General features: G+C 64.7%; 2 protein-coding genes across 2 annotated transcripts; both read right to left on the reverse strand.

The window, feature by feature from the left end:
* Positions 1 to 1,628: 1,628 nt before the first annotated feature.
* On the reverse strand, positions 1,629 to 10,612 carry NTRK1 (neurotrophic receptor tyrosine kinase 1). Its single transcript, XM_065857541.2, has 17 exons — positions 10,364 to 10,612; positions 9,008 to 9,082; positions 8,812 to 8,883; positions 8,295 to 8,363; positions 7,822 to 7,976; positions 7,571 to 7,719; positions 7,346 to 7,472; positions 6,935 to 7,264; positions 6,644 to 6,661; positions 6,374 to 6,432; positions 6,026 to 6,128; positions 5,522 to 5,668; positions 5,311 to 5,441; positions 5,062 to 5,234; positions 2,713 to 2,953; positions 2,385 to 2,543; positions 1,629 to 2,294 (listed from the first exon to the last, which is right to left on the reverse strand). The coding sequence occupies exons 1-17, from the start codon at positions 10,549 to 10,551 to the stop codon at positions 2,109 to 2,111; spliced, it is 2,382 nt and encodes a 793-aa protein (XP_065713613.1). The 5' UTR covers positions 10,552 to 10,612; the 3' UTR covers positions 1,629 to 2,108.
* Positions 10,613 to 12,142: 1,530 nt separating this feature from the next.
* On the reverse strand, positions 12,143 to 23,754 carry INSRR (insulin receptor related receptor). The gene is made up of 22 exons (XM_071800358.1): positions 23,111 to 23,754; positions 20,864 to 21,415; positions 19,080 to 19,392; positions 18,849 to 18,991; positions 18,564 to 18,708; positions 18,264 to 18,478; positions 18,068 to 18,194; positions 17,657 to 17,895; positions 17,411 to 17,578; positions 16,486 to 16,675; positions 16,321 to 16,362; positions 15,947 to 16,212; positions 15,657 to 15,793; positions 14,942 to 15,107; positions 14,660 to 14,768; positions 14,455 to 14,525; positions 13,671 to 13,900; positions 13,482 to 13,592; positions 13,231 to 13,390; positions 13,014 to 13,143; positions 12,794 to 12,928; positions 12,143 to 12,625 (listed from the first exon to the last, which is right to left on the reverse strand). The coding sequence occupies exons 1-22, from the start codon at positions 23,202 to 23,204 to the stop codon at positions 12,361 to 12,363; spliced, it is 4,008 nt and encodes a 1,335-aa protein (XP_071656459.1). The 5' UTR covers positions 23,205 to 23,754; the 3' UTR covers positions 12,143 to 12,360.
* Between the last annotated feature and the right edge of the window lie 145 nt (positions 23,755 to 23,899).

The raw sequence follows: 23,899 nt of genomic DNA on the forward strand, positions 1-23,899 counted from the left end.
GTGGTGGAGAGGACGAGGACCCCCAGGTGCACTTAGGGGCGGCACAGGGTCTGACCCGGGCTCAGCCCCCCCACGGGGATGCAGCTGCATCCGCAGCCCCCAAATCAGCCACCACATCCCTGCCCGGGGGGGGGACGCAAAAGCACACGGCCAGTCCCCTTAGGCGGGGACCTTGGGGGCTGCTGGAGGGGGTGGGAACCCCGGAGAGCAGAGCTGGCAGCACTGGGGAGCAGGGTGGGACACCCCCAGAGTGGGACCCCCCATGCAGGGCACGGCCACGGGCCACCGGTGGCGTTGTTGGCTGCAAGAGGCCGGATTGGGCCCGGGCCCCCCAACCCTCATTAACCCTCGTTAGCGGGGCCAGGCCGCAGGGCCGCTGGGGGGGCAGCTCTGCCAGCGAGCGGAGCCGTTAATTACCTCATTGCCAGAGTCCATTACCGCTCCCCCCGGAGCGGCTGAAATGGAGAAACTGCGGCAGGAACGGGGCGGGGGGGTGGGAGAATAAAATCAATCAGGGCTGAACCCTTGAGGGAAAGCAGCTGGGGGGGCTTAACCCTTCCCTGGCTGCCCCAAGAGGGAAACTGAGGCACAGCCACCCTGGGGGGGAAACTGAGGCACAGCTGTGGGGGTGGGGTCCGCAGCACACAAGGTCCCGTTTGGGGCGTTGGTCTGCGGCATCTGCGGTGCGGGGCTGGAAAAGCTCAAGGTTGTAATCTTGTTCCTTCCTCAAATTAGATAAGAAGGAAAAAAGGCCATAAATCAGCATTGGCAGCGATTAGAGAGACCCCAAGGAAGCAGGTGGGGGATGCAGGTGGGGTCCATACTGGAGTGGGGCCGGATCCTGCCCGTGCGGTGCTGGACACCCAGCAAAGATTTGGAGCTAAACGAGAACCCACGTTGGGGGCTGGATGTGTCCCATTGCGGGTTTGGGATGGGTGACAGGCTGCGGGACACTGGGGACAGCTCTGGTCTCACTGTGCCGGCCCCGAGCCCCTCAGCACCCACCACGGACCCTCGGCCGCTCCCGCCCCGCTCTGTGCCTCAGTTTCCCCGATGGCCCTGCGTCCCCGCCGCTTATCTCGGGTCGCGGTGGGTAACAAAGGAGCTGCCAGGGCCCTGCCTGTGCTGCCTAATTAGCCAGATGAAATCAATTCAGCTCCATTACGGTCAGATCCAGGTCTCAACCATTACCAGGGCAGCCGGAGGGCCTGGGGAGGATGATGAAGTGGACGCTGAAGGGCACGCGATAACCCCCCGACTCCGATGAGGGGGCATAGGGAAGGGAGCGCTTTGATCTTTTGGGGGGTGGGTGGCTGCTTTGTGCTGCAAAGTCCTGTCCCCCCCAACCCCTGAGCTCTTGGCAAGTGGACCCAGGCATCCGGGCCAGGGTAGGGTGAAGCATCTCTGGGATGCAGGGTTGCCCAGGGTGGTCCCCACAGCACAACCAAAACTCCCTTTTTGGGTTAGAGTGGGGGTGGCAGCATGACCCGCCCTGTACCAGCAGATCCCCTCCAGCTCCTCTTCCCCAGCCAGAGCCTCGCAGTTCCAAAAGGCTCCTCTTTCTCCCCAAAAGCCCCCCAGTCGCACCCCGTGCCCAGCAGACCCCCCCGGCGCAGCGAGGTCCCAGCGCGGGGGTACATGGATGGTTTATTATCGACCGGTTTTGCTGCAGAGCAAACGAGCGTGGGGTGTCCCCAAACTGGGGACGAGGGAGCAGCCAAGCCACGGGGTACCCCCAACTCCCTGGCACAGCCGAGCCCCCCAACTCCAGTGCAGGGGGGGTCTGAGCTCTGCCCCCCAAAGCAAACCCACATCAGCCAAGCGCCACCGTCCTGGCACGCCAGGGAAATGCCGAGGAGCCCGATGGCACAGCCAGAACTGTGGGGGACGTGGTCACAACCCTGGGACACATGGCTTCGGGGTCCCAATCCCAGCCCTGCAGCTCCCAGGGGGTGGGCTGGCACTTCCCATCATAAATAGAGTTGCAGTCCTCTCCCCCCATCAGGACATCAGTCCGGGGGGCTCTGCTGGGGGAGGGACAGGGGTTGCACCCCCCCGGCATCAGGGAGGGCTGGGGGGCAGCGGGGAGGCGGGGTGGGGGTCCCCGCTCAGCCCAGGATGTCCAAGTAGACGGGGGGGGTCTTGACGAGGGCCTGGAGGCGGCTGTGGATGTCCTTGATGGGCCGGCGCTGCTGGGGCTCCCGCTGCCAGCAGCTCTGCATGATGCCGTACACCTCGGGGGGACACGTGCGGGGCCGCTCCAGCTCCCGGCCCTGCGTGATGCACTCGATGGCCTGCGCAAGGGGGGTGGAGATGGAGCCGGGGGGGGTGCTGGCACCCCAATGAGGGGGGCTGGCATCATCCTCATCCTCCCCCCCGCTCACCTCGGTGTTGGAGAGCTGGTACCAGGGCTGCTTCCCGTAGGTGAAGATCTCCCAGAGCACCACGCCGAAGCTCCAGATATCGCTCTCGGTGGTGAATTTGCGGTAGAGGATGCTCTCGGGGGGCATCCAGCGGATGGGCAGCATGGTCCTGCCCCCCACCTGCCGGCAGCGGGGGTGTCAGTGGGGCATGGACCCCCCCACTCACCTCCCCACCTTAACCCTGTTTATTAAGCACATCTCCCATTAAATACGAGTGGGGGCGGGTTGGGGGACGCAGCTAAAACTGAGCGTGGAGCTGGAGGGGGGTACAGCTCAGCATCCCGCTCACCCGGTAATAGTCGGTGCTGTAGATGTCCCGGGACATGCCGAAGTCGCCGATTTTCACCACCATCTCGTGGCCCACCAGGCAGTTGCGGGTGGCCAGGTCCCGGTGGACGAAGTGGAGGGAGGCGAGGTAGACCATGCCCGAGGCGATCTGCGTGGCGATGTGCAGCATGTGGCTCAGCGTCAGCGGCGCGCGGGGCTGCCCCTGCCCCTGCTCCAGCATCTTGGCGTCGGGGCCGTGGGACCTGGAGGGGCACAGGGGCTGCTCGGAGAGGGGCCGGGAGCAATGAGGGGGGATGTGTACACATACATAGAGGTGTGTGCCAGGGAGGGTGTGCAAATGTGCACACGCATGCCAAGGAGAATGCGCACGTGCATGCATGCACGCTGGGGAAGGCTGTGCACGTGTGCATACGTGCCGGGGAAGGAAATGCACGTGTGTGCACGCATGCCAGGGAAGGGGGTGCACATGCAGAGGGGAATGGTGTGCATGTATGCCCACACATGCTGGTGAACAGTATACACGTGTATATATGTGTGTATGTGTGTGTAGATTGCAGGGAGAGGCGTGCACTTGTGTATGTGCGTGCCAGGGAAGGGTGTGCACATGTGTGCATGCACAGGAGAAAGGTGTGCGCCAGTGCACACACGTACACTTGAAAGGCATACACGTGCAAAGCAGAGAAGAATGTGCACACACGTACGCACACACACGTGCATCCTTCCCTGGCGTGTGTACACACAAGGGAAAGGTGTGCACGTGTGTGCATGCCAGGGAAGGTGTGTGCACAGAGAGGAAGCACGTGTGCGTATGTGCACGTGACGGGGAGAGTGTGCACACGCGTGTGCGTGCACAGAGGGAAAGAGCACACAGGTCTGCGCACACATGACAGGGAAGAGCACGCACATGTGTGTGCGTGCACAGGGAAAGGTGTGCACATGTGTGCATGCACGTCGGGGAAGGGCGTGCACGTGTGCAGACTCACAGGGGAAGGGTCAGCACATGCATGCACACATGCAAGGGAAGAGCACACACACGCGTGTGCATGCACGGGGAAAGGTGTGCACACGTGTGCATGCGTGGCAGGGAAGGGTGTGCACGCGTGTGGGCACACAGGGAAGGGTCAGCACATGCATGCACACATGCCGGGGAAGAGCATGCACACACGTGTGCACACACACAGAAAAGGTGTGCGCATGTGTGCATGCATGTCAGGGAAGGGTCAGCACATACATGCAGACGTGCCGGGGAAGAGCACACCCATGTGCACACACAGAGGAAAGGTGTGCGCAGGGAAAAGGTGTGCACACGTGTGCATGCACGTTGGGGAAGGGCGTGCATGTGTGTGGGCACACAGGGGAAGGGTCAGCACATACATGCACACATACAAGGGAAGAGTACGCACACGCCTGTGCATGCACAGCAGAAAGGTGTGCACATGTGTGCATGCACGACGGGAGAATGTGCACGTGTGCAGGCACATGGGGAAGGGTCAGCACATACATGCACACATGCAAGGGAAGAGCACGCACACGCGTGTGCATGCACGGGGAAAGGTGTGCACACATGTATGCACATCAGGTAAGGGCTTGCACGTGTGTGGGCACACAGGGGAAGGGTCAGCACATACATGTAGACATGCCGGGGAAGAGTACACCCATGTGCAGGGGAAAGGTGTGGCCATGTGTGCACGCATGTCAGGGAATGGCGTGCATGTGTGCAGGCACACAGAGGAAGGGTCAGCACATACATGCACACATGCTGGCAAAGAGCACACCCATGTGCACACACACACGTGCGGACGTGCCAAGGAAGAGCACGCACACCGGAGAGCTGTGCATGTGCGTGCGCGGCCCGTCAGGCCGGGGAAGCCGCACACGAGCGGGTGCGAGCCCACGCCGGCCGGGTGCGAAAGCGCAGCGACGCGTGTGACACCGCGTGCGATGCCGGCCAGCGCGGCCCCGGCCCCGCAGCCGTTCCTGCTTTGACGGCGAGCGCGGCTGACAGCCGTGCCGGAGCGGCCGCGGCCGGGAGCTGGGGGGGGTTCTGCTCGGCAGAACCATTAATGCCAAGTCCCATCACAATAATCATAAAAGCCACGTCTCAGAGCTCATCGCGCGGCCACTAAAGCGATGCCTCTGGCAGCCCCCCCCGTCTCGCAGCAATACCTGGGGGGGCAATCGAAAAGTCTCTGCTTATTCCAGCTGATGGCCAATCTCTCTCTATTTAAGCCTCTCAGACAGCTAATCTAATCAATATTGCAAGGAGGGCTGCATTAGCAGGGAGCAGGCTGGCTGCGCCGCAGCACTGATGGAGCGGAGAGGGGGGGACGGATGGGACCCCCCGGCCCACCTGAGGAAGCGGTTGAGGTCGCCGTGCTTCATGTACTCGAAGACCATGATGAGGGGTTCGCCCTCGGTGCAGACGCCGTAGAACTTGACGATGTGTTCGTGCTGCAGCACCGTCAGCAGCTCGGCCTCACGGTGGAAATCCAGGCGGGCGCTTTCCGTCACCTCCTTCAGCGCCTGCCGGCACACGGCGTCACCCGGCACCGACCCCCCCGCCGCGGACACCCCCCGCCCGGCGTCGTCCCCTCCTCACCTTCACGGCCACCAGCATCTTCTCCTGATCTGGGAGGAGGTTGGAGCACTCGGCCAAGAAAACCTTCCCGAAGGCGCCTTCGCCCAACTCCCACTTGAGCACAATGTCCCGCCGCTGCACGTGGTGCACGCCTGGGGGGGACACCCACCCATCAGTGCCCCCCAGGCTGGGGATGGGTGCAGGGGAGGATGCTCACCCCCCCAGCCCTTACAGGCATCGCAGAAGTACTGGGGGTTCTCGATGAAGTTCGTTTTCAGCCCCTCCAGCTTGCTCTCGGCCGAGGACAAGGGGCTGCTGCCCAGGTTCATGAAGTGCAGGGACATGGCCAGGTCGTCCTCTTGGGCCAGCACCGCCGAGCCTGGGGGGACAGGGACAAGGCCATCGGGGGGTCCCACGCCCCCCCCCAGCCAGTGCAACCAGTGCCAGGCTCTGCCGAGCATCCCCCCAGCCCAGCCGGCCCCCGGGGGCCCGGCAGCCCGATCAAACCCATTTAGAGGCTGAATCCATTCCAGGAGTGAATTAGCAGCTGCTCCCGCGCTGCCGGGGGGGCAGCACCCACCACGGTCCCCATCCGCAGTCACCCCCCACGGTCTGGACCCCACAGGGACTGTCACCCCGCAGCCGGCATGGCCTCGGTCACCCCATGGGCGCAGGAACAGGGGTGTCCCTGTGCCACGGCTCGGTCCCCGCGGCACTGGGCAAAGGGGGGACTCACGGTTAATGCCGAACTTGGAGCGGCGCCCACACTTGTTGAGCACGATGAGCATGACGGAGAGGAAGAGGCAGGCAAACACGGCCAGTGCCACGGCCACCGAGACCTGGTGACAGCACAGACAGGCTCAGGATGGGGTCCCACCAGGTCCCTTCTCCCAGCCCTTTGGGGCTGAGGTGGCCATAGGTCCCATAAACTGATACAGGGGAAACTGATGCGCCATGACTGTGCCCGTCATCCCCATCACGTCCCCATCCCGCTTGGCTCTGGTTGGGCTGTGCCCCAAGGACCTCTCCCAGCCTCCCTGGGGTGTCCTGCCCCCCCAGCCCAAACCACAGAGCAACCCCTCACCCCGAACGTGTGTTCGTCCGTCGTCTCCACGGGCCCCTCCAGCGAGCTGTTCCTGGTGCCTGGGGCAGGGAGACGGTGTGGGGTGAGCGTGGGGTGGGGGCGCCCCATCCCCTGGGGTGCTTCTGGCAAGTGGGGGGACACCCAGGGTGGTGACACCCCTGCAATGACTCCGCAGGGTGGGGATACCCCAGGATCAGCCCCGGTGTGGGGGGATGCTTGGTTTGGGGGGGTCCACGGCAGCGGGGCCCCTGTGGGGGCTCCGTCACTCACCCGGCGGGGACAGAGACACTGGTGCAGCCCAAGGGAGAGAGAAAGGAGAAACACTCATTATTTCCCACGCAAGAGCACCCAGTCCTCCCACTCCCACCTGGGGAAACTGAGGCACGCACAGGACTCATTATTCCCCAGGGGAGAGCATCCCATCCTCCTCCCACCCTGGGGAAACTGAGGCACCAGGCAGGGCCGGACACCACAGCAGCGCAAGGAGAGCTGCGGCACAGCCCATCCACAGGGACCGGGGAGGGGGCCCCCCACGCAGCTCCCCCCACACCCAGCACCCACCAGGGATGGGCTCCTCGGGGCTGAAGCTGAAGGGGTTGTCCATGAAGCGGCCCTGGACGCTGCGGGCGGCGGAGCCCAGGGGGTTGCGCACCAGGAGGGTGTAGTTGCCGTTGTTGACGTGCGTGGGCCGGTTGAGCTGCAGGCAGCCGTGCAGCACGGTGGAGTTGTGCTCGTACTCCACGATGCGCGTGTGGATGTAGGGGCCCTCGACCAGCGCCGAGCCGTTGAAGAGCCACCGGATGCTGGGCACGGGGTTGGCGTCCACCGAGAAGGGGATGCACCAGAAGTGCTGCGGGATGGCCTCGTGCAGGAGCAGGATCACGGGGGGGACTGGGGGAGACAACGCTGAGTGGGTCCCTGAGTCGCACCCCTCAACCCGGACCCCGCGCCGGTCCCCTCCGGGTTGCTCACAGGTGACGTTCAGCATCACGCTGTCCTCTGCCGACCCCTCCGTGTTCTCTGCCCGGCACGTCAGCTCTTTGTGGTTGAGGCGGGAGGAGATGTTGTTGATCTCCAGGACGATCTCCCAGTCCGAGAGCTGCGGGGAGCGCCAGCATGGGCTGAGCAAACAGCCCCCCAAGAGCTGTGCGCCCTGAGTGTCCCCCGCCCACCTCACCAGGGAGGGGATGGTCTTGCCTTGGTGACGATGGGTGGCTCGAATCCCCCCTCGGGGACCAGCCATTCCCCGGTGGCCGGCGGCTCGGCCGCGATGCGGCAGGTGAGGTTGACGCTGTCCCCTTGGCGCAGCACCGCCTCGGGGGGCTCGATGCGGACGGTCGGGGGCTCTGCAGAGGGGAGGGGGTGAGCGGGGTCGCCTCCTTGCTCTGTCCCCAGCCAAGTGGCTCGGGAAGGGGGACAAGCACCCAAAGCTGCGCCCTGGCGCGTACCGCAGGCGCGAAGGGGCCGGCTGCCCAGCGGCACCAGGACGCTGCCCTCCCGGCACTCCAGCGGCTGGCTCCCCAGCTCGGCCCGGCTCCCGTTCTGCCAGAGCTGCAGCCAGTGGACACCACAGGAGCAGCTGAAGGGATTTCCCACCAGGACGCTGGCACGGGGCAGGGAAGGGGACAGCGGTTGACACGGGCTGTGGCGGCTCAGGCTCGGGGTTGTGTATCCGCAGCGGGGTCAGCAACAGCATCCCCAGCCCTGGCTGCACCCATCCTGCACCAAGCGCTCCCGGGCAGGGGATGCACCCAGGGCCGGGTGCTGTGTGACACCAGCCACCCCATCCCCGTCCCCATGCCCTTGGCTGTCATCAGCCACAACCAGGGGCGCGTCCCCAGCCCCATTGCTGCCTCCGTGTCCCCCCAGGGCTGCAGCCCCAGCGGGGGAAGCTCCAGCTCCCCTTTCCCCCATCACTCACAGCTCCTGCAGGGGCAGATGCTGGAAGGTTTTCCAGGAGAGGTCGTGCAGCGCGTTGGAGGAGAGGTTCCTGCTGACACAGACCCCATCAGCCCCCCCTTCCCCCACAGACCAGTCCCAAATCACCCCCCCAACCCTTGCAGGGGGTCCAGCACATGCCACGGTACGAGGCAGCACCAGGGCCACTATTGTCATACCAGTGCCACTGTTGTCACACCGTGACCAAGCAAAACCACCCCTGCCAAGCATGACCAAGCTCAGCGTGCCAGCGGGGAGCCCCACGCACCCCAGGGTCGCCCCCTGCTCTCTGGGGTCCCCTCCCACACGGTGGGGGCAGCTCCCTGCGTTCCTGCCCCGATCGATGGTTTCCCACTCAGAGGCGAAGCCCCACACAACCCCCCAGGGCTGGCTGGGGCAGCAGGGACACCATCGATCCTGCTGGGTGCGGGGACCAGCCACCCTGCGCCGGGACGCAGCGCCCGCGGGGATGGCCCAAAATGGGGGGGGGGAATACTCACACATGGCTCAGCCTGGGGGTGTCCTGGAAAGCGTCGGTGGAGATGTACTGCAGCCCCGAGCTGGAGATGGTGCTGGGGGAGGGAAGGGCTGAGCACCCGCACTGGGGACCCCAACTCCCATCCTGGGAGCACCAGAGATCCCCCATCGCCAGCCCCCCCGTTTCCCCATGCAGGGACCCCACCCCGTGGCGCTCACAGGCTCCTGAGGTCCCACAGCATCCTGGTGTCAGCCCGGGTCAAGTTCATCAGTGCCGGCTGGTTCTCGATTACGCTGGAGAGCAAACGAGGGGGAATTGGGGAGCAGCCCCAGGACCATCCATGCCAGGGGCTGCCAGCAAAGCGTGGGGCGGGGGGAGCAGAGGGGACACGGTTGTCCCCCTCCCCAGGGTGTGCCTGCGCTACCCTGTGCCAGCCCACAGGGAGGGATTGGGACAGGGAAGGGGCTGAGCTGCCCCACTGTGCCTCAGTTTCCCCTGGGCAGCCAGGGGTGAGCGGGAAGTGGGGTCTCTGACCCTCATCCACAACGGGGGGGTCCCTACCACCACCCGCATGGACAAGGCTGTGGGGATGAGAGTGGCTGGGGTAGGGGGACAGCCAGGGTCTCTCGGGGGACCCGTCATCCCCGCCACCACCGGCCCCACCCGGCAGCGAACAAAGAGCTGGCAGCGCCTCGCCGCACAGCACCCCCAGCATGTGGGGAAACTGAGGCACGGAGACACGGCGCAGCCAGCCCCAGGCAATGCGGCACGGCCACGGCTGCGGTGTGGGGAGGACGCAGGGGTCCTGGCACCCTAGTGTCACCCATAAACCCCAAAACACCCTCCTCACCTCTGCTCGCCTCAGCCCTGTTCTCCCCAGCTCATGTCCTGGAGCAGGGGGATGAGCAAGAGCAGAGGAGATCCCCCACCCAGCAAATTCTGGGTATCCCCTCAAACCCCATCAGTGTCCCAGCCCACAGACCCTGGGGCAAGGTGACAGCCCCGCCATGTCCCTTCTCGCGCTCTGGCCCTGCCTGCCGCAGTGTGGGTGCTCCTGCACGGGGACCCCACTGCGCCCTCAGTCCTAGCATCCCTGGGGGGTTGCAGCAGGGACCCCCCATCTTTGTAGCCCCCAAAACCTTCTGCCAAGCTCCTCGCAATGATCCCAGCCCCAGATCCAGCTCCAGCGCCGCGGTCTCAGCCCTACAGTGCTCATTCTCCCTCCCTGCCCCTGAGCCCCATCGCCCCATTACCCCCAAGCTCCATCACACCCAGCTCCTACACCCCACCCCTGAGCTCCATCATACCCAGTCCCACCGCCCTGTCCCAACCCCATCCCTGCATCCCTCAGCCCTATCACCCCCAGCCCCTGTGCCCTGTCCCTGAGCCCCATCGCCCCCAGCCCTATCCCTGCATTTCCTTGCCCCATTCTGGAACTCTGCCACCCCCAGTCCCACTGCCCTGTCCCCCAGCGTCACTGCCCCCAGCCCCATCCCTACATCCCCAGCCCCATCCCTGCATCCCTCAGCCCCATCCCTGCATCCCTCAGCCCCACCGCCCCCAGCCCCACTCACACGTCGGTGAAGCTGTGCGTTCCCAGCAGCTGGGCCAGGCTGCCCACGGTGCCGGGCTCCCGGCAGAGCAGGGAACCGGCCCGGGGGCAGCGGCAGGGCCAGGGGCAGGGACGGGCAGCGCCCGGGGCGGGCAGGGGCAGTGGCAGCAGCAGCGCGGCCAGGCAGAGCCAGGCGGGCAGCGGCGGCATCGCGGGGCCGGACCCGCTGCCGGTCCCGCTGCCGGACCCGGTGCCGCCTCCCTCGCACTTGCCGGGCAACCCGAGCACGGGGCCGCGCGGGGCTTAAAAGCAGCGCAGGGAGCGGCCTCCCGGGAGGGGCCGGCAGCTCCCCCCGCCCCGGCACCGCCCCGGAGACCCCCCCGACCCGCGGGCGGGGATGGAGGGGCAGGACCTGCCCCCCCGGCCGGGATTCACCGGTACTCGAGGATCGGGAAGCCCCCTGTCCCGGGGGGCTCAGCCGCAGCCCTGCCCGGCGCCCCACGCCCCGTGGGGTGGGTGTCCCGCCCATGTACGGGCACCCATGGGGCGTCTGCCTGCATCCCAGTGCTGCACCTGCACCCCTGCCCGCACACCTGCAGCCCACATCCCCAAACCTGCCCCCCCCAGTCCCACTGGGGCACACACACCCCCACACCTCTCCCCCTCCAGGACCTGGCTCCAGCTCAGAGCTGGCAGCGCGTAAGGGACAAGGGACATGACATCAGCACCCCCAGGCTCACAAAGCCACCAAGAGTCCTCCGATGTTTCACACCCCCCCCCCATCCCCGGCAAAATCTCAAATCACAAGGGAGCCACCCTGGCCCGGGCTCTTCGCTCAACGCCCCGTTGTGTTGGGGTGCAGAGAGGCTGGGGGTGCGGGGACATTGGGTGGCACAGTGGCCATCCCCCGCTGTCACCCTTGGCCAGCAGCCTCCTCCTCCTCCCCGGAGGGGCAGGACACGCTGCCCTCCCGCCGTGGGTCCCCATCCCCACGCGGCTGCTGCCTGTCCCCAAGCCCGTCCCGAAGCACCTCGGGAGGGCTCATCTGCGCACTGAGTTGAGCACGTTCTCAACCTGCGTTCTTCACGGCTCAGACCCGGGGTCCCCCCCGGGGTGACCCTATAATGAGACCCCCCTGTCCGCACCCAGCACCCCCCCGGCAGAGCAAGCCGGTGGTTGCTACCCAGCACGTCCTCCCAAATTCCGCTACTTTGACGTTTTTCCCCAGAAACGCCCCCGGTTCAGGCACCACAGGGCAAAGCCACAGCCGGGACACTCAGGAAATGATGGGGCTGGCTGGGGGGGGGAGTGGAAAGCCCCGTGTGCCACCCACCTATCCGCGACCCCCACAAACCAGCCACCGCCGTGCCTGAGCTTCATTCCCCTTTATTCTCATTCATCCCGCGGCCACAGATGCAGCCACCGCCGTGCCTGAGCTTCATTCCCCTTTATTCTCATTCATCCCGCGGCCACAGATGCGACGGTGGCGCCTCTTCCACGGACCAGCAGCGCCCTGACACTGGTCCCAGTGCCAAGGGTGGGGAGGGGGTGTGAGGGCAGCCCCGGGCATCTCCCAGCGCAGGGCTGCCCCGTGCCTCAGTTTCCCCACGTGTAGAAGGTGAGGGTCACACTACTGACCTGTTTGCTGGGGACTGGGGAGCGGCAGCAGAGGCAGGCGGATGGGGGGTGTCCCTGAACCCTAAACCCCGCTCCCTGCCCTCAGACCCCCATTTCTCCCTCCCCCCCCCCAAAAAAAAAAAGTAGGAAAGACCAGTGTGGCCTCCTCCCCGCCCCCTCCCCATAATTCAGGGCACCCCAATTTATTCCCAGGAAACGCATCGCATGGAGCATCCTCGCTTTGCTTGCCCCTCCTTCCCAAGGCACCCGCTCACCGGCTGGGCCCATGGAAGCAATAAATAACGCAGAGGGTCCCGGCGATGGGGGCGGCCGGAGGAGCAATGTGGGGCAGGGGGTGAGTGCAGAGTCCGGTGGGGGTCCGAGGACACCCCGGGGTCAGAGTCAGGCTGTCCCGTTGGGGAGCCGGCCGGGGCTGCGGTCCTTGCGGGTGGGCAGGGGGGACGCGGGGGGCTCGTCCTCCCCGGGGGATGGATCCGTCTCGGCGTCGGAGGGTACGCCCGAGCCGCGCCGGCCGTTCTCGGGGCTGTAGAAGAAGGAGAGGGTGCGGAAGGCGGGCGCCATGTCGTCCTTGATGGTCTCCAGGAGCTGGAGGAAGGATGGCCGCTGGCGGGGGTTCTGCTGCCAGCACAGGCACATCAGCTCGTGGCTGCGGAGAGAGGGCACACGGTGGGTTTGGTGGGGGTCCCAACACCCCATGGCCTTCCCGATGGCAGCCGGGTTGTGTCCCCACTGTGAAGACCAGAGGCCAGGGTGATGGGCTGGGTGCCTGGCTCCTGCAGCAGGGTGGGTGGCTCAGGTGATCCCCCCGACTCACAGTTTATCGGGGCAGTTTTCGGGCCGTTCCAGGACGCCGTTGTCCATGACGAAGCGCAGGACCTGCTCATTGGACATGCCCTGGTAGGGCTGCTCAGCCAGCGTGGCGATCTCCCACAGCACCACGCCGAAGGACCTGCCGCACGGCACCGCTCAGCGGGGGACGAACCCCCAGGGCCCTCCACGCTCTCCAGGGAACGGTACCCCCCTCCAACACCCACCAGACGTCAGACTGCGTGTTGAAGATGCCGTCCTTGAGGGCCTCTGGGGACATCCAGCGCACAGGGAGCAGCCCCTTCCCCCCTTTCCGATAATAATCCGTCTCGTAGATGTCCCGGGTCATGCCAAAATCTGATGGAGGAGGAAGAGGAGGAGGAGGAAGGTGTGAGCAGTGGGTACGTGGGCTGGCAGCGAGCCCGCCCGCCGCTGCCCACCCACCGCCGATCTTGACGGTGAAGTCCTCGGACACCATGCAGTTGCGGGCGGCCAGGTCGCGGTGCACGAACTTGTTGGCGTTGAGGTAGGCCATGCCGTCGGCGATCTCCCCCGCCATCTGGATCATGTCCTTCAGCGACGGCGGCGGCAGCCCAGGGTTGTTCTGCACCACGGACAGGTTCAGGGCTCAGGGGGGACCCCCCCAGGGTGCCCCTTTGCCCACGGGGCACCGTGGCACCCGGCCAGCCCCTCACCTCGGCATCAGGCCTGAGTGAGCGCAGGTAGCTCTTCAGATCCCCACGTGTCATCAGCTCCATGATGACCAAAGCCGGCTGGCCCTGGGACACCACACCGAGTAGACGCACCTGGGGGGACAAAGAGGGGTGGCACTTGAGAGCCTGACCCCTCCGTGTCCCCTCCCTCCCCTCCAGCCGCCCACCTACCACATGGTGGCACTTGAAGGCTTTCATGACGGAGGCCTCGTTGAGGAACTCGATGCGCTCCCGCATGGTGGCCAGCTCGTTGACAGTCTTCAGGGCCACCTTGGTCTCCTCTCCCTCGGCAACCAACCCCAGCGCCAGCCCCTCGTACACCATCCCGAAGGAGCCCTGCCCCAGCTCCCGGATCACCGTGATCTTCTCCCGTGACACCTCCCACTCGTCAGGGATGTACACTGCGGGGCAAGGGGGAACACGCCATCACCGTTACCATCACCACCACCATCACCATCACCATCCTATCACCATCATCATCATCATCACCGTCACTGTCACCATCACCATCACCATCACCGTCACCGTCACCATTACCATCACCGTCATCATCACCATCACCACCACCATCGCTATCACCATCACCATCATCATCACTGTCACTGTCACCATCACCACCACCATCGCTATCACCATCACCATCATCATCCCTGTCACCGTCACCATCACCATCACTGTCACCATCACCGTCACCATCACTGTCACCATCACCGTCACCATCGCTATCACCATCACCATCACCGTCACTGTCAGTATCACCATCACCATCACTGTCACCATCACCATCATCATCATCATCACCATCATCATCACCATCACTGTTATTATCATCATTACCATCACCATTATCACCATGACTATGACCATCACCATTACTGTTATCATCACCAGCACTGTCACTGTCACCAGTGGGATAGCAGACCCCACAGGGACACCCCCGCCCATCCCTACGTACTGTCCGAGGCACTGAAGTACTCGGGGTTGACAGAGGTGTAGAGCGTCCCGCTGGGGTACCCGTCATTCCTCCTGCGAGGGGTGGATATTGCTCAGAGGACGGGGGGACAAGGGCACGATGTCACCTCCCCCATGACCCTTCCCCAGCTCCGATTTGGCTGGATCTGGCCCCAGCCCAGCCCTGGGGGCGCAGGAGCGCTCGTTACCTCTTCTTGTTGTAGAAGAAGACGAAGATGGCGAGGCAGGAGATGAGCACCATGAGGACCACGGGCGTGACGGTGAGCAGGATGTAGAAGCTGCCGGATTCCTCCTCGGCTGCAGGAGCAGGCGGCCATGGGCTGGAGCTCGGTGACTATCCCCGACATCCCCATGCCCTGATCCAGCAGCACCCCTGACTCCCAGCTCCCCAGACCCCCCTGCCGGCCTGCCCTGTGGCCAGGAACCCCACTGGTGTCCCCGCTGGTGTCCCCGCTGTCCCCTGCAGGTACCTGGCCCCAGAATGTAAAACTTGATGAGCCCTGTCCAGGAGCCATTGCCGGCCAGCGAGGTGGCCCGGACCTTGGCTGAGTAGTTGCCTGGCTGGAGCAGAGCCAGGTGGACCCCCCCGTACTTGGAGTAGCGGTGGCGGGAGACACAGACAACAGTGGTGACCTCCTGTGGGGGACAAGGAGGAGGTGGTAGAGGGGGCTTCATACCCCGCCCCCCAGTCTTGTACAAGCATGGGGAAGGGAGATGGATGGGATGGGACGATGGGATGGGATGGGATGGGATGGGATGGGGTGGGATGGAGTGGGATGGGATGGGATGGGATGGAGTGGGATGGGGTGGGGATGGGATGGGATGATGGGATGGGATGGGATGGGGTGGGGTGGGGTGGGGTGGGGTGGGGTGGGGTGGGATGGGGTGGGATGGGATGGGATGATTCGATGGGATGTGGTGAGATGGGATGATGGGATGGGATGGGATGGGATGATGAGATGGGATGATGGAATGATATGATGGGATGGGATGGGATGGGATGGGATGGGATGGGATGGGATGGGATGATGGGGTGGGATGATGGGATGGGATGATGGGATGGGATGAGATGGGATGATGGAATGATGGGATGGGATGGGATGGGATGGGATGATGGGATGGGGTCGAGCCTCTGTAGCCACCCCTGGTGGGGTCAGGCAGGGTGTGCCATAGGGGGCTCCTCACCTCACTCTCACGACTGTACTTGATCTCGTACTTGAGGATGAGCCCATTGGGGTTCCTGGGCTCTTCCCAGCGCAGCAGGACGCTGTTCTTGCTGGCCGGCTCCCACGTGACGTTGCCAGGAATGTTGTCGGCTTGCACTGGAGAGGGGCACAGAGGTGGTCAGCACCCCGGGGGCACCACCTGGACCCCAACCCACTGCCAATCCCCATCATAAAGGTGCCAGGACCCCAGAGCATCCCAGCATCGCCTGGGCAGATGGGTTTGGGAGCGGGGAGGCTGCGGGGACGTACACTCGGGCATGGTCCTGGCGAAGACAAAGGTGGCGGCACTGCAGCCCACGGTGTGCGCGGCGTGGTTGCAGGCGTGGATGTCGATGCGGTACTCGGTGAAGTGTCGCAGCCGCGACAGCACCACCCGGTCGCGAACTACCTTGTCCTCAAAGATCTGGAAGTTGGGCTTGGGCTCGCGCCCGGCGCGGCTTGGGGCGGGCGGCTCCGCCGAGGAGGTGTTGGCCGGGGATGTGACGGTCACCACGTCCCTGCGCCGCTTTGGGGTCCTGTGGGAGAGGGGTACATGAGGTAGCAGGGACTCAGGATGCGTGGGTTGTCCCCCAAAACTGAGCAGGGGAGGGGAGACCCTTCAGACTTGTGTGGTCCCCGCTCACCTCTGCCCGTTCTTGTTGATGGATGTCACCTTCCAGGGTGGCCTGAGACAGTGGGAAATTGGTTAAAGGATCTACCAGGAGAAGCCACCCAACTCCCTACCCAGGGCAGACCCAGGCACTCAACCTGGGGGACAATCCCCGACATGAAGACCCCCTGGTTGGCACCTGGGGATGGTGATGGAGTTGTGGAGGAAGTTCTCAAACTTCTTCTCGAAGGACTCGGCTTCCCCCTCCATGCGGAGCTGCCCGTCGGCGGGGCGGCAGGGGCAGCACCGCTCCTCCGCGTCCTGCTCCACCTCAGGGCCGTCCCCGTCCCCAAAGCGGGTGTCCGCGCTGCTGGTGGGCAGCTTCAGCCCTGCGGGCACAGATGGGCAGGGCTGGCAGCGCTGCCAGAGCCCGCCTCGGCAGGAGGGACTGGCGTGTCCCCATCCCACTGGTGTCCCCACCCTGCTAGTGTCCCCAACCCGCTGCTGTCTCCATCCCAATGGTGTCCCCATCACACTGGTGTCCTCACTCCTCTGGTGCCCCCACTCCACTGCTGTCTCCATCCCAATGGTGTCTCCATCCCACTGGTGTCTCCATCCCATTGATGTCTCCATCCCATTGCTGTCTCCATCCCACTGGTGTCCCCATTCTGCTGGTGTCCCCATCATGTTGGTGTTCCCATCTCACTGGTGTACCCATCCCAACGGTGTCCCCATCCCAATGGTGTCTCCATCCCACCGGTGTCCTCATCCTACCGGTGTCCCCATCCCACTGGTGTCCCCATCCCACTGGTGTCCCCATCATGTTGGTGTTCCCATCTCACTGGTGTCCCCATCCCAATGGTGTCTCCATCCCAATGGTGTCTCCATCCCACTGGTGTCCCCATCCTGCTGGCGTACCCATCCCACTGCTGTCTCTGTCCCACTGGTGTCCCCATCCTGTTGATGTCTCCATCCCGCTGGTGTCTCCATCCCACTGGTGTCCCCATTCTGCTGGTGTCCCCATCATGTTGGTGTTCCCACCTCACTGGTGTCCCCATCCCAATGGTGTCCCCATCCCCTTGGTGTCCCCATCCCGCTGGTGTCCCCATCCCGCCTGCCCTCACCCTTGTGGCAGTAGTCGTTGATGTAGAGCTCCATGTCCTCGGCCAGCTGCTGCCACAGCACCAGGTAGTAGGTGATGTTGCCATTGCGCTGCGTGGGTGGTTTCCAGCGCACCACGATGTGGGAGGAGGAGTTGGACATGGAGATGACATCCCGGGGCACCGTCGGGGCTGGGTGGACATGGAGGGGGGTCAGTCTATCTTTGGGGGGCCACCACGGGCATGCCCAGCCGCCTCCCAGCGCCTTACCCGCCGGCATGGTGCGGATGTAGACCACCTCGCTCTGCGCCCCGTAGTTGCGCCCTTCCTCGGCGGTGGTGAGGGTGATGGCGCGGACGAAGATGGCGTATTGGGTCCAGGGGCGCAGGTTGAGCAGCGTCACCCCCGGCGCCTGCTCGCTGCTGAGCGGCAGGTCCACGTCCAGCACGTTCCAGCTCTGCGCCCCGCAGGCGTCCTGCCCCACGTACTCCGACACGTTCTGGAAGGGTCTGATCCACCCTGGGCGTCAGGGGGGTCCTGGGACTCCCTTCCAATTGCACGACACCCCCCAGTACCCAGCAGCCTTGTGTCACCGCAGTTTGGCATGAAGACACCATGGTCTGGGGTCCCCGAGCCCTCCACGATGGGGACAAGTGAAGGATGGGGACAAGGGCCACTTACGACTCCTTGTAGTAGACGATGAAGCTGAGGAGGTCCCGGTACTCGGGGGGCCGGTACCGCTCCCACTTGAGGAAGATGCGGTCGGACTCGGTGACGTTGGAGATGAAGCGCAGGGTCTGGGTTTTGCCTGGGAGAGGTGACGGCATTCAGACAGGAGGTCGTGGTGACTCAGGGTGTCCCTGACCCCGTCACTCACAGGACGCCCGGTCCCCGTTGGTGCGGGGGTTGATCTCTGCCTTGTTCTGCCGCCCCTTGGTGCCCGTCACCTCCTCCATGTGGTAGATCTCAGCCAGGCACAGCTTGGGGTTGAAGGCAAAGTACATCTTGCCCACGGGGATGGAGAGGACGTGGTGGTTCCAGTCCCAGAGCTGCTGCAGGTTCTGGTTGTCCAGGACATACAGGGTGTAATTCCTGGAGGGGAAGATGTGGATGGAGGGGGTGAGCACAGCCAGCCTCAAACCCACGTGTCCCCCCAAAACCCACACCCCACACGCACCCGTCCACCATGGAATCTCCACGGATCAGCTTGAGGTTCTTGAAGAAGGACAAGGAGACGAGGGCAAAGGAGTGTTTGATCTTCAGGAAGCCGGTGATGGTCTCGATGAGCCCCAGGCTGCTCTGCAGCTCCGACGCCAGGTTATCTGGGGACAACCCACGCGTGTGAGCACAGGGAGGGGGACACCCCCATTAACTCACCCCGTGACCCCCATCCTTCACCCCCGTGCCCCGCGGCAGGTCTCCCGCCCCAGGCAGGTTGCAAGGGGCTGGATCCGGCACTCACAGCCCCGGCGGATGTTGAGGATGAGGTTTCCCTCGATGAGGGTGCAGCCCCCCAGCTCCTGCGCTGCTCTCGTCGAGTCGATGGTCTTGGTGCCCACCTTGCACTCCTTGGGACACAGCCCCTCGCACTTGTGGCAGAAGATGCTGCGGGCGGGAACGGGGACAGGACATGAGCCGGGCACCACACCACCACCATGCCCGTGCCGGGGGACACCGGACACCCCCATCCGACCTGCTCTCATTCCTGGTATAACCCGAGGGACACTCGGAGAGGCATTGGCGCTGGTGGATGACGAACTTGGAGGCGTCGCGGGGGTTGTCGGAGACTTTGCGGAGGCTGGCGCAGTACTCGGCCGTGACGCAGCGCCAGCCCTCGTACTCGTAGGTGCGCGGCGGGCAGGAGGGCAGGCAGTGGCCGTTGAAGTGGAAGTGGCGGCAGGCGACACAGGCGCGGTTGTCGCGGGGTCGCCCGCAGCCCCCCAGGCACTCGGCGTGGCAGCACTCGCCCGTCGCCGTGCACGCCGAGCCCGCGCCGCAGGGGCACACTGTGGGGAGACAGACGGTGCCGTGGGCAAGGAGAGTCCTGCAGGTGCAATCGCCCGGCGCTGGGGCAGAATGGTGAGGCTGGGGGTCCGGGGTTCGTGTGGGGGGAGAGGGAAGAGGTGGGAAGGGCTGTGGGGGGCTGCTGAGGGGAGAGAGCAGAGGGGTGGCTGGGCAGATGGAGGGATGGATAGAGGGATGGATGCAGGGATGGAAAGATGTAGGGATGGATGGATGCAGGGATGGTGGGTGCAGGGACGAAGGGATGGATGCAGGGATGGAATGATGTAGGGATGGATGGAGAGATGGATGGATGGATGTAAGGATGGTGGGTGCAGGGATGGAGAGATGAGTGGAGTGATGCAGGAATGAATGGAGAGTTGGATGCAGGAATGGAAGGATTGTGGGGTGAGGGATGGAGGGATGCAGGGATAGAGGGAGGGATGGTGAATGGATGCAGGAATGGGGGGTGCAGGGATGGATGCAGGGATGGAAGGATGTAGGGAAGGATGGATAAAGGGATGGATGCAGAGATGGTGGGTGCAGGGATGGAAGGATGGGTGCAGCGATGGAAGGATGTAGGGATGGATGGATGTATAGAGGGATGGATGCAGGGATGATGGGTGGAGGGGTGGAGAGATGGATGCAGGGACAGAAGGATGTAGGGATGGATGGATGGATAGAGGGATGGATGTAGGGATGGTGGGCGCAGGGATGGAAGGATGGGTGGAGTGATGCAGAAATGAATGGAGAGTTGGATGCAGGAATGGAAGGGTTGTGGGGTGAGGGATGGAGGGATGCAGGGATAGAGGGAGGGATGGTGAATGGATGATGAATGGATGGAGGAATGGAAGGATGCAGGGATGGAGGAATGAGCGAAGGGATACAGGAATGGATGGAGGGATGGAGGAATGAGTAAAGGGATACAGGAATGGATGGAGGGATGGATGCAGGGATGGAGGGACGGCCAAATGTTGAGCGAACGGATGGCCAGGTGAATGTGTGATGAGCTGGATGGGCAGACGAAGGGCCACACGGACAGACAGCAGGACAGACATGGGGTGAGGCTCAGCCCGTGCTGAGCCCCAGTTGCCCATCGCAGCCAGCGCTGGGCAGCAGCCGAGGTTACAGCCTGATAAAGATCTGTGTTTATAGTACATATTTCATTACCACTCCTCCTGTTTACAGCAAATGAGCCCGGGAGGGGCCCGTATTTACCTCACCACTGGGCAAACACGGCAGCCAGGCGCTGGCCTCTCCTCCGGAGGATGATACAGTGCGGATCCGGTTACCCCGCCGCGCTGCCGGCACGGCACGCTCCCCGGCGACAGCCACGTGCCGGAGCCCGCCGTCTCCTTGTGCCTCCACCAGCCATTCCCAGTGCCCCCCAGTTCACCCCACGGCTGCCGCAGTGCCAGCCAACACGGTCCCGGCGAAGCAGCCAGGACGAGCGCCCCCCACGCTGCCAGCACCCACCTTTCTGGCAGTAGCTGGACGTCCAGCAGCGATAATCCAGCTGCCCGTTGACGCTGGTCTGCGCGCACGGCTTCTCCACATCCAGGATGCCCGGGCAGACGTCGGCGCACTCTTCGGCCAACTTGTTCCCCACGATGTAGGTGTTGTCCACGGCGTCGGGCAGCAGCAGCCCCCAGTCGATGGTGGAGAGGTGGCACAGCTCCTGGTTGCGCTCGATGCGGATGGAGCCGCGCAGGATGTGGCCCAAACTGTGCAGCCCCACGTCCCGTAGATGCGGCATCTCGAAGATGACCAGGGCGTAGCTGAAGAAGAGGTTGGTGCCGCGGATGACGGAGAGGTTGGGGAAGAGATCCCGCAGGCTCTCCAGCCCGTAGACGCGGAAGAGGAGCAGGTACTCGGTGATCATGAGCAGGCGCGGGAAGCTGAGCCCCCGAAAGTCCTCGGCACCCGTGGTGAACATCAGCAGGATCTGCAGGTTGCCCTCGATGATGGAGCAGTTCTCCAGCTTCTGCAGCTGGGAGATGTCGTTGCGGATGTCCATGCTGCCGCAGACTGGGGTGGCGAGAGGGGAACCCATGGGCAGCAGGGATGGGGCAACTGCCCCCCTGCCACCACCACCACTCAGGGACCCCCCCGCGCTGCTCCCAGCGATGCTTGGGAGGGGAGTTTAATATCCCGGCCCTGTCTGTCAAACGTGGCTGCAATTGGTTTGGGCAGCCACGAGCGGCTCTGACACGCAGCCGGCGCGCCGCGGCTCCGCGGGGCACGACGTGGCCGGCACGCGGCGAGCGGTGATGCTAACGAGGTCTGGCTGCCCGGGCGGCCGTGTCAGCCCCAGAAACAGGTCCCAGACCGTTGTGCACCCCCGGGGGACTGGCTGGGGTGCAAAGGGCTTCTCCCTTTCCCAGAGCCATTGAGCAGCCATAGGGGGCTCACAGCGTCCTCCCCCCAGTGGGGCAGCAGCTCCCATGAGGTTGTTCCCATTAACTCCCCAGGGGGCTAATGGGGCACACGGGGCTACCCCAGCACCCCTGGGCAGTGGGTTTGCCTTTTCCACCCAAACCCCTGCAAGGAGCTGGAGCATCGGGGGTCACCGGGGGCCAAGCATCTCCCGTTCCCCGGTACCGGTGGGGATGTGAGAGCCGGGACGAGCCAGCGGCTTCCCAGCGGCAGCATCCCCAGCCTGAAACCTGATGCTGATTTATGGTGGAAAGAAGCTGCTGAGATCCCAGAGCAGGATTTACTGTAAACACCCGGAGCAAACACGGCAGCTCGGTGTGAACCCTAAACACGGCGCAGCGCCGGCGCCCCGGCTCGGCTGCCCCACCACAGGGACCCGCCGGCCACCACACGGCACATGGCACACGGCTCAGGTTGATGCCACCCCAGGGGACTCATGGTCCTGTCCCCCATCCCTGGGGAGGACACGGCGGTCTCCTCCCTCCTTCCATGGGGGCAAGGGACCAGCTGTGGCACCAGCCCAAGTGTCACAGCCCCCGCTGGTGATGGCACCTTCCCTGACCTTGGCAATGTCACCCCATCCTGCCACTGCACAGGGCAGGCTGGAGGAGCGAGGGGACAGGGGTTCCCCGTGTCCCTGAGCGGGGGTAGAGAAGGGACAGGGGTCCCTGGTGGGGACACAGTGATGGAGCATCCCCCGGGCAGCTCTCAGCACAGCCCCATTGCTGGGGTGCTCCATGCCCGGCCCCACAAGTACCTTCCCCCCTCCATCACTCCCACCTCCCCAGCACATCCTTAATGCTTGGGGAAACTGAGGCACGGGGCGGTGGGGAGAATGGAAGGCGGGACAGATGGACAGACCCTGAACCAGCGGTCCTGGTGTCCCCAGCCCCACCAGCAGCAGAGCTGGGACGGGACCCCAGATGTCCCCCCGCTATGGCTGTGAGAGGTGAGATCCACCCCCCCCCTTGCCGCCCCCTCCCCAGCTGTTTTCCATCCCAGCAGCACTGGGAGCGAAGGGGCCAACCCCGGCTCCCGCCCAGTTACGATTTTCCACCTTCCCAACTCCTGATGGAGCCGAGCGATCGATGCCCCCGGCTCCAGCCGAGCCCCCGCTGTGCTCCCCCCAGCCGGTGGGGGGGTCCCACACTCTTCCACACAGCGATGGGGGGAAACTGAGGCAGGGAGCGTCGAAGAAGCCTTGAGGTTTAAACCCCCGTGCAGACTCAGCCCCCCCCAGCAAGCCCCCCCCGCCCTGCTCCCGGTCCCCACTTTCCAGGCACTTACTTTCGGAGGGGGCGCCCACGGGGGGCAGCGGGAGGGAGCCGAGGAGCAGCAGCGTCACCCCCAGCCGCAGGGCACCCAGCACCCTCGTCCCCATCCCCGAGCGGGGGACCCCGGCGTCCCGTCCCCGTCCCGCCTCGGGCACCGCTGCACCGCGTCCGGCCCCGCACGCCGTGTCCCTCCCCAGCACACGTCGGGATGGGGGTGGCCCCAGGGCCCCCGCGGCCCTCGCCCCGATCCTGCGGCCCCTTCACTTTTGTTTTCGGCTGCCGTACACTAAATATTTAACCTGACAACTGTGCGGGGCCGGGGCCGGGGCTTGTTTGGGAAATAGAGGGGGGAAAACAGGGCGGCTCCCCCCGCGCCGGAGGGGGCTGGGAGGGAACGGCTGCGTCCTGCCTCAGTTTCCCCAGGCGGAGCGGGAGGGTCGCGGCTGCTCCAGCGTGGGGATGCTGGGGGAGCAGCCGAGCCCCGATGGAGACCCCCCCCACCAGGGGGTGACACAAGGGTCACCCTGCATGGTCAGTTCGGGGTGCCAAGACCCCCACGTCCCACCCCCGGCACCCTGCGGTGAGGAGGGGGAGGAGCGGGAGGAAGGCGTTGGGTGCTCAGTACCGGGAGAGGAGGATGGATGGGGGGGGCGCGTTTATTTCTCATACTGGGAACGGGCACCGATGAGGGTCTTGGCCGTGGGGCAGCCCCAGCAGAGATGGGGGGGGCAGGAGCAGGGGCCCCAGTGACCCCCCAGCACTGCCGGACTGGGAGCACTGGGGCCAGACTGGAGCGCTGGTT

The sequence above is a fragment of the Patagioenas fasciata genome, chromosome 30 (genome assembly GCF_037038585.1).
Source record: "Patagioenas fasciata isolate bPatFas1 chromosome 30, bPatFas1.hap1, whole genome shotgun sequence".
NCBI lineage: Eukaryota > Metazoa > Chordata > Aves > Columbiformes > Columbidae > Patagioenas > Patagioenas fasciata.

Coding starts and splice junctions, on each gene's coding strand:
- NTRK1 (XM_065857541.2), bottom strand. CDS start 10,551: ATGCCGCCGCTGCCCGCCTGGCTCTGCCTGGCCGCGCTGCTGCTGCCA. Junction 8,884..9,007: donor CTGTGGGACCTCAGGAGCCT/GTGAGCGCCACG, acceptor TCCCTCCCCCAG/CACCATCTCCAGCTCGGGGC. Junction 6,129..6,373: donor CGGACGAACACACGTTCGGG/GTGAGGGGTTGC, acceptor TGCTGTCACCAG/GTCTCGGTGGCCGTGGCACT.
- INSRR (XM_071800358.1), bottom strand. CDS start 23,204: ATGGGGACGAGGGTGCTGGGTGCCCTGCGGCTGGGGGTGACGCTGCTG. Junction 14,526..14,659: donor TTCTTCTACAACAAGAAGAG/GTAACGAGCGCT, acceptor CACCCCTCGCAG/GAGGAATGACGGGTACCCCA. Junction 12,929..13,013: donor AACACGCAGTCTGACGTCTG/GTGGGTGTTGGA, acceptor GCCGTGCGGCAG/GTCCTTCGGCGTGGTGCTGT.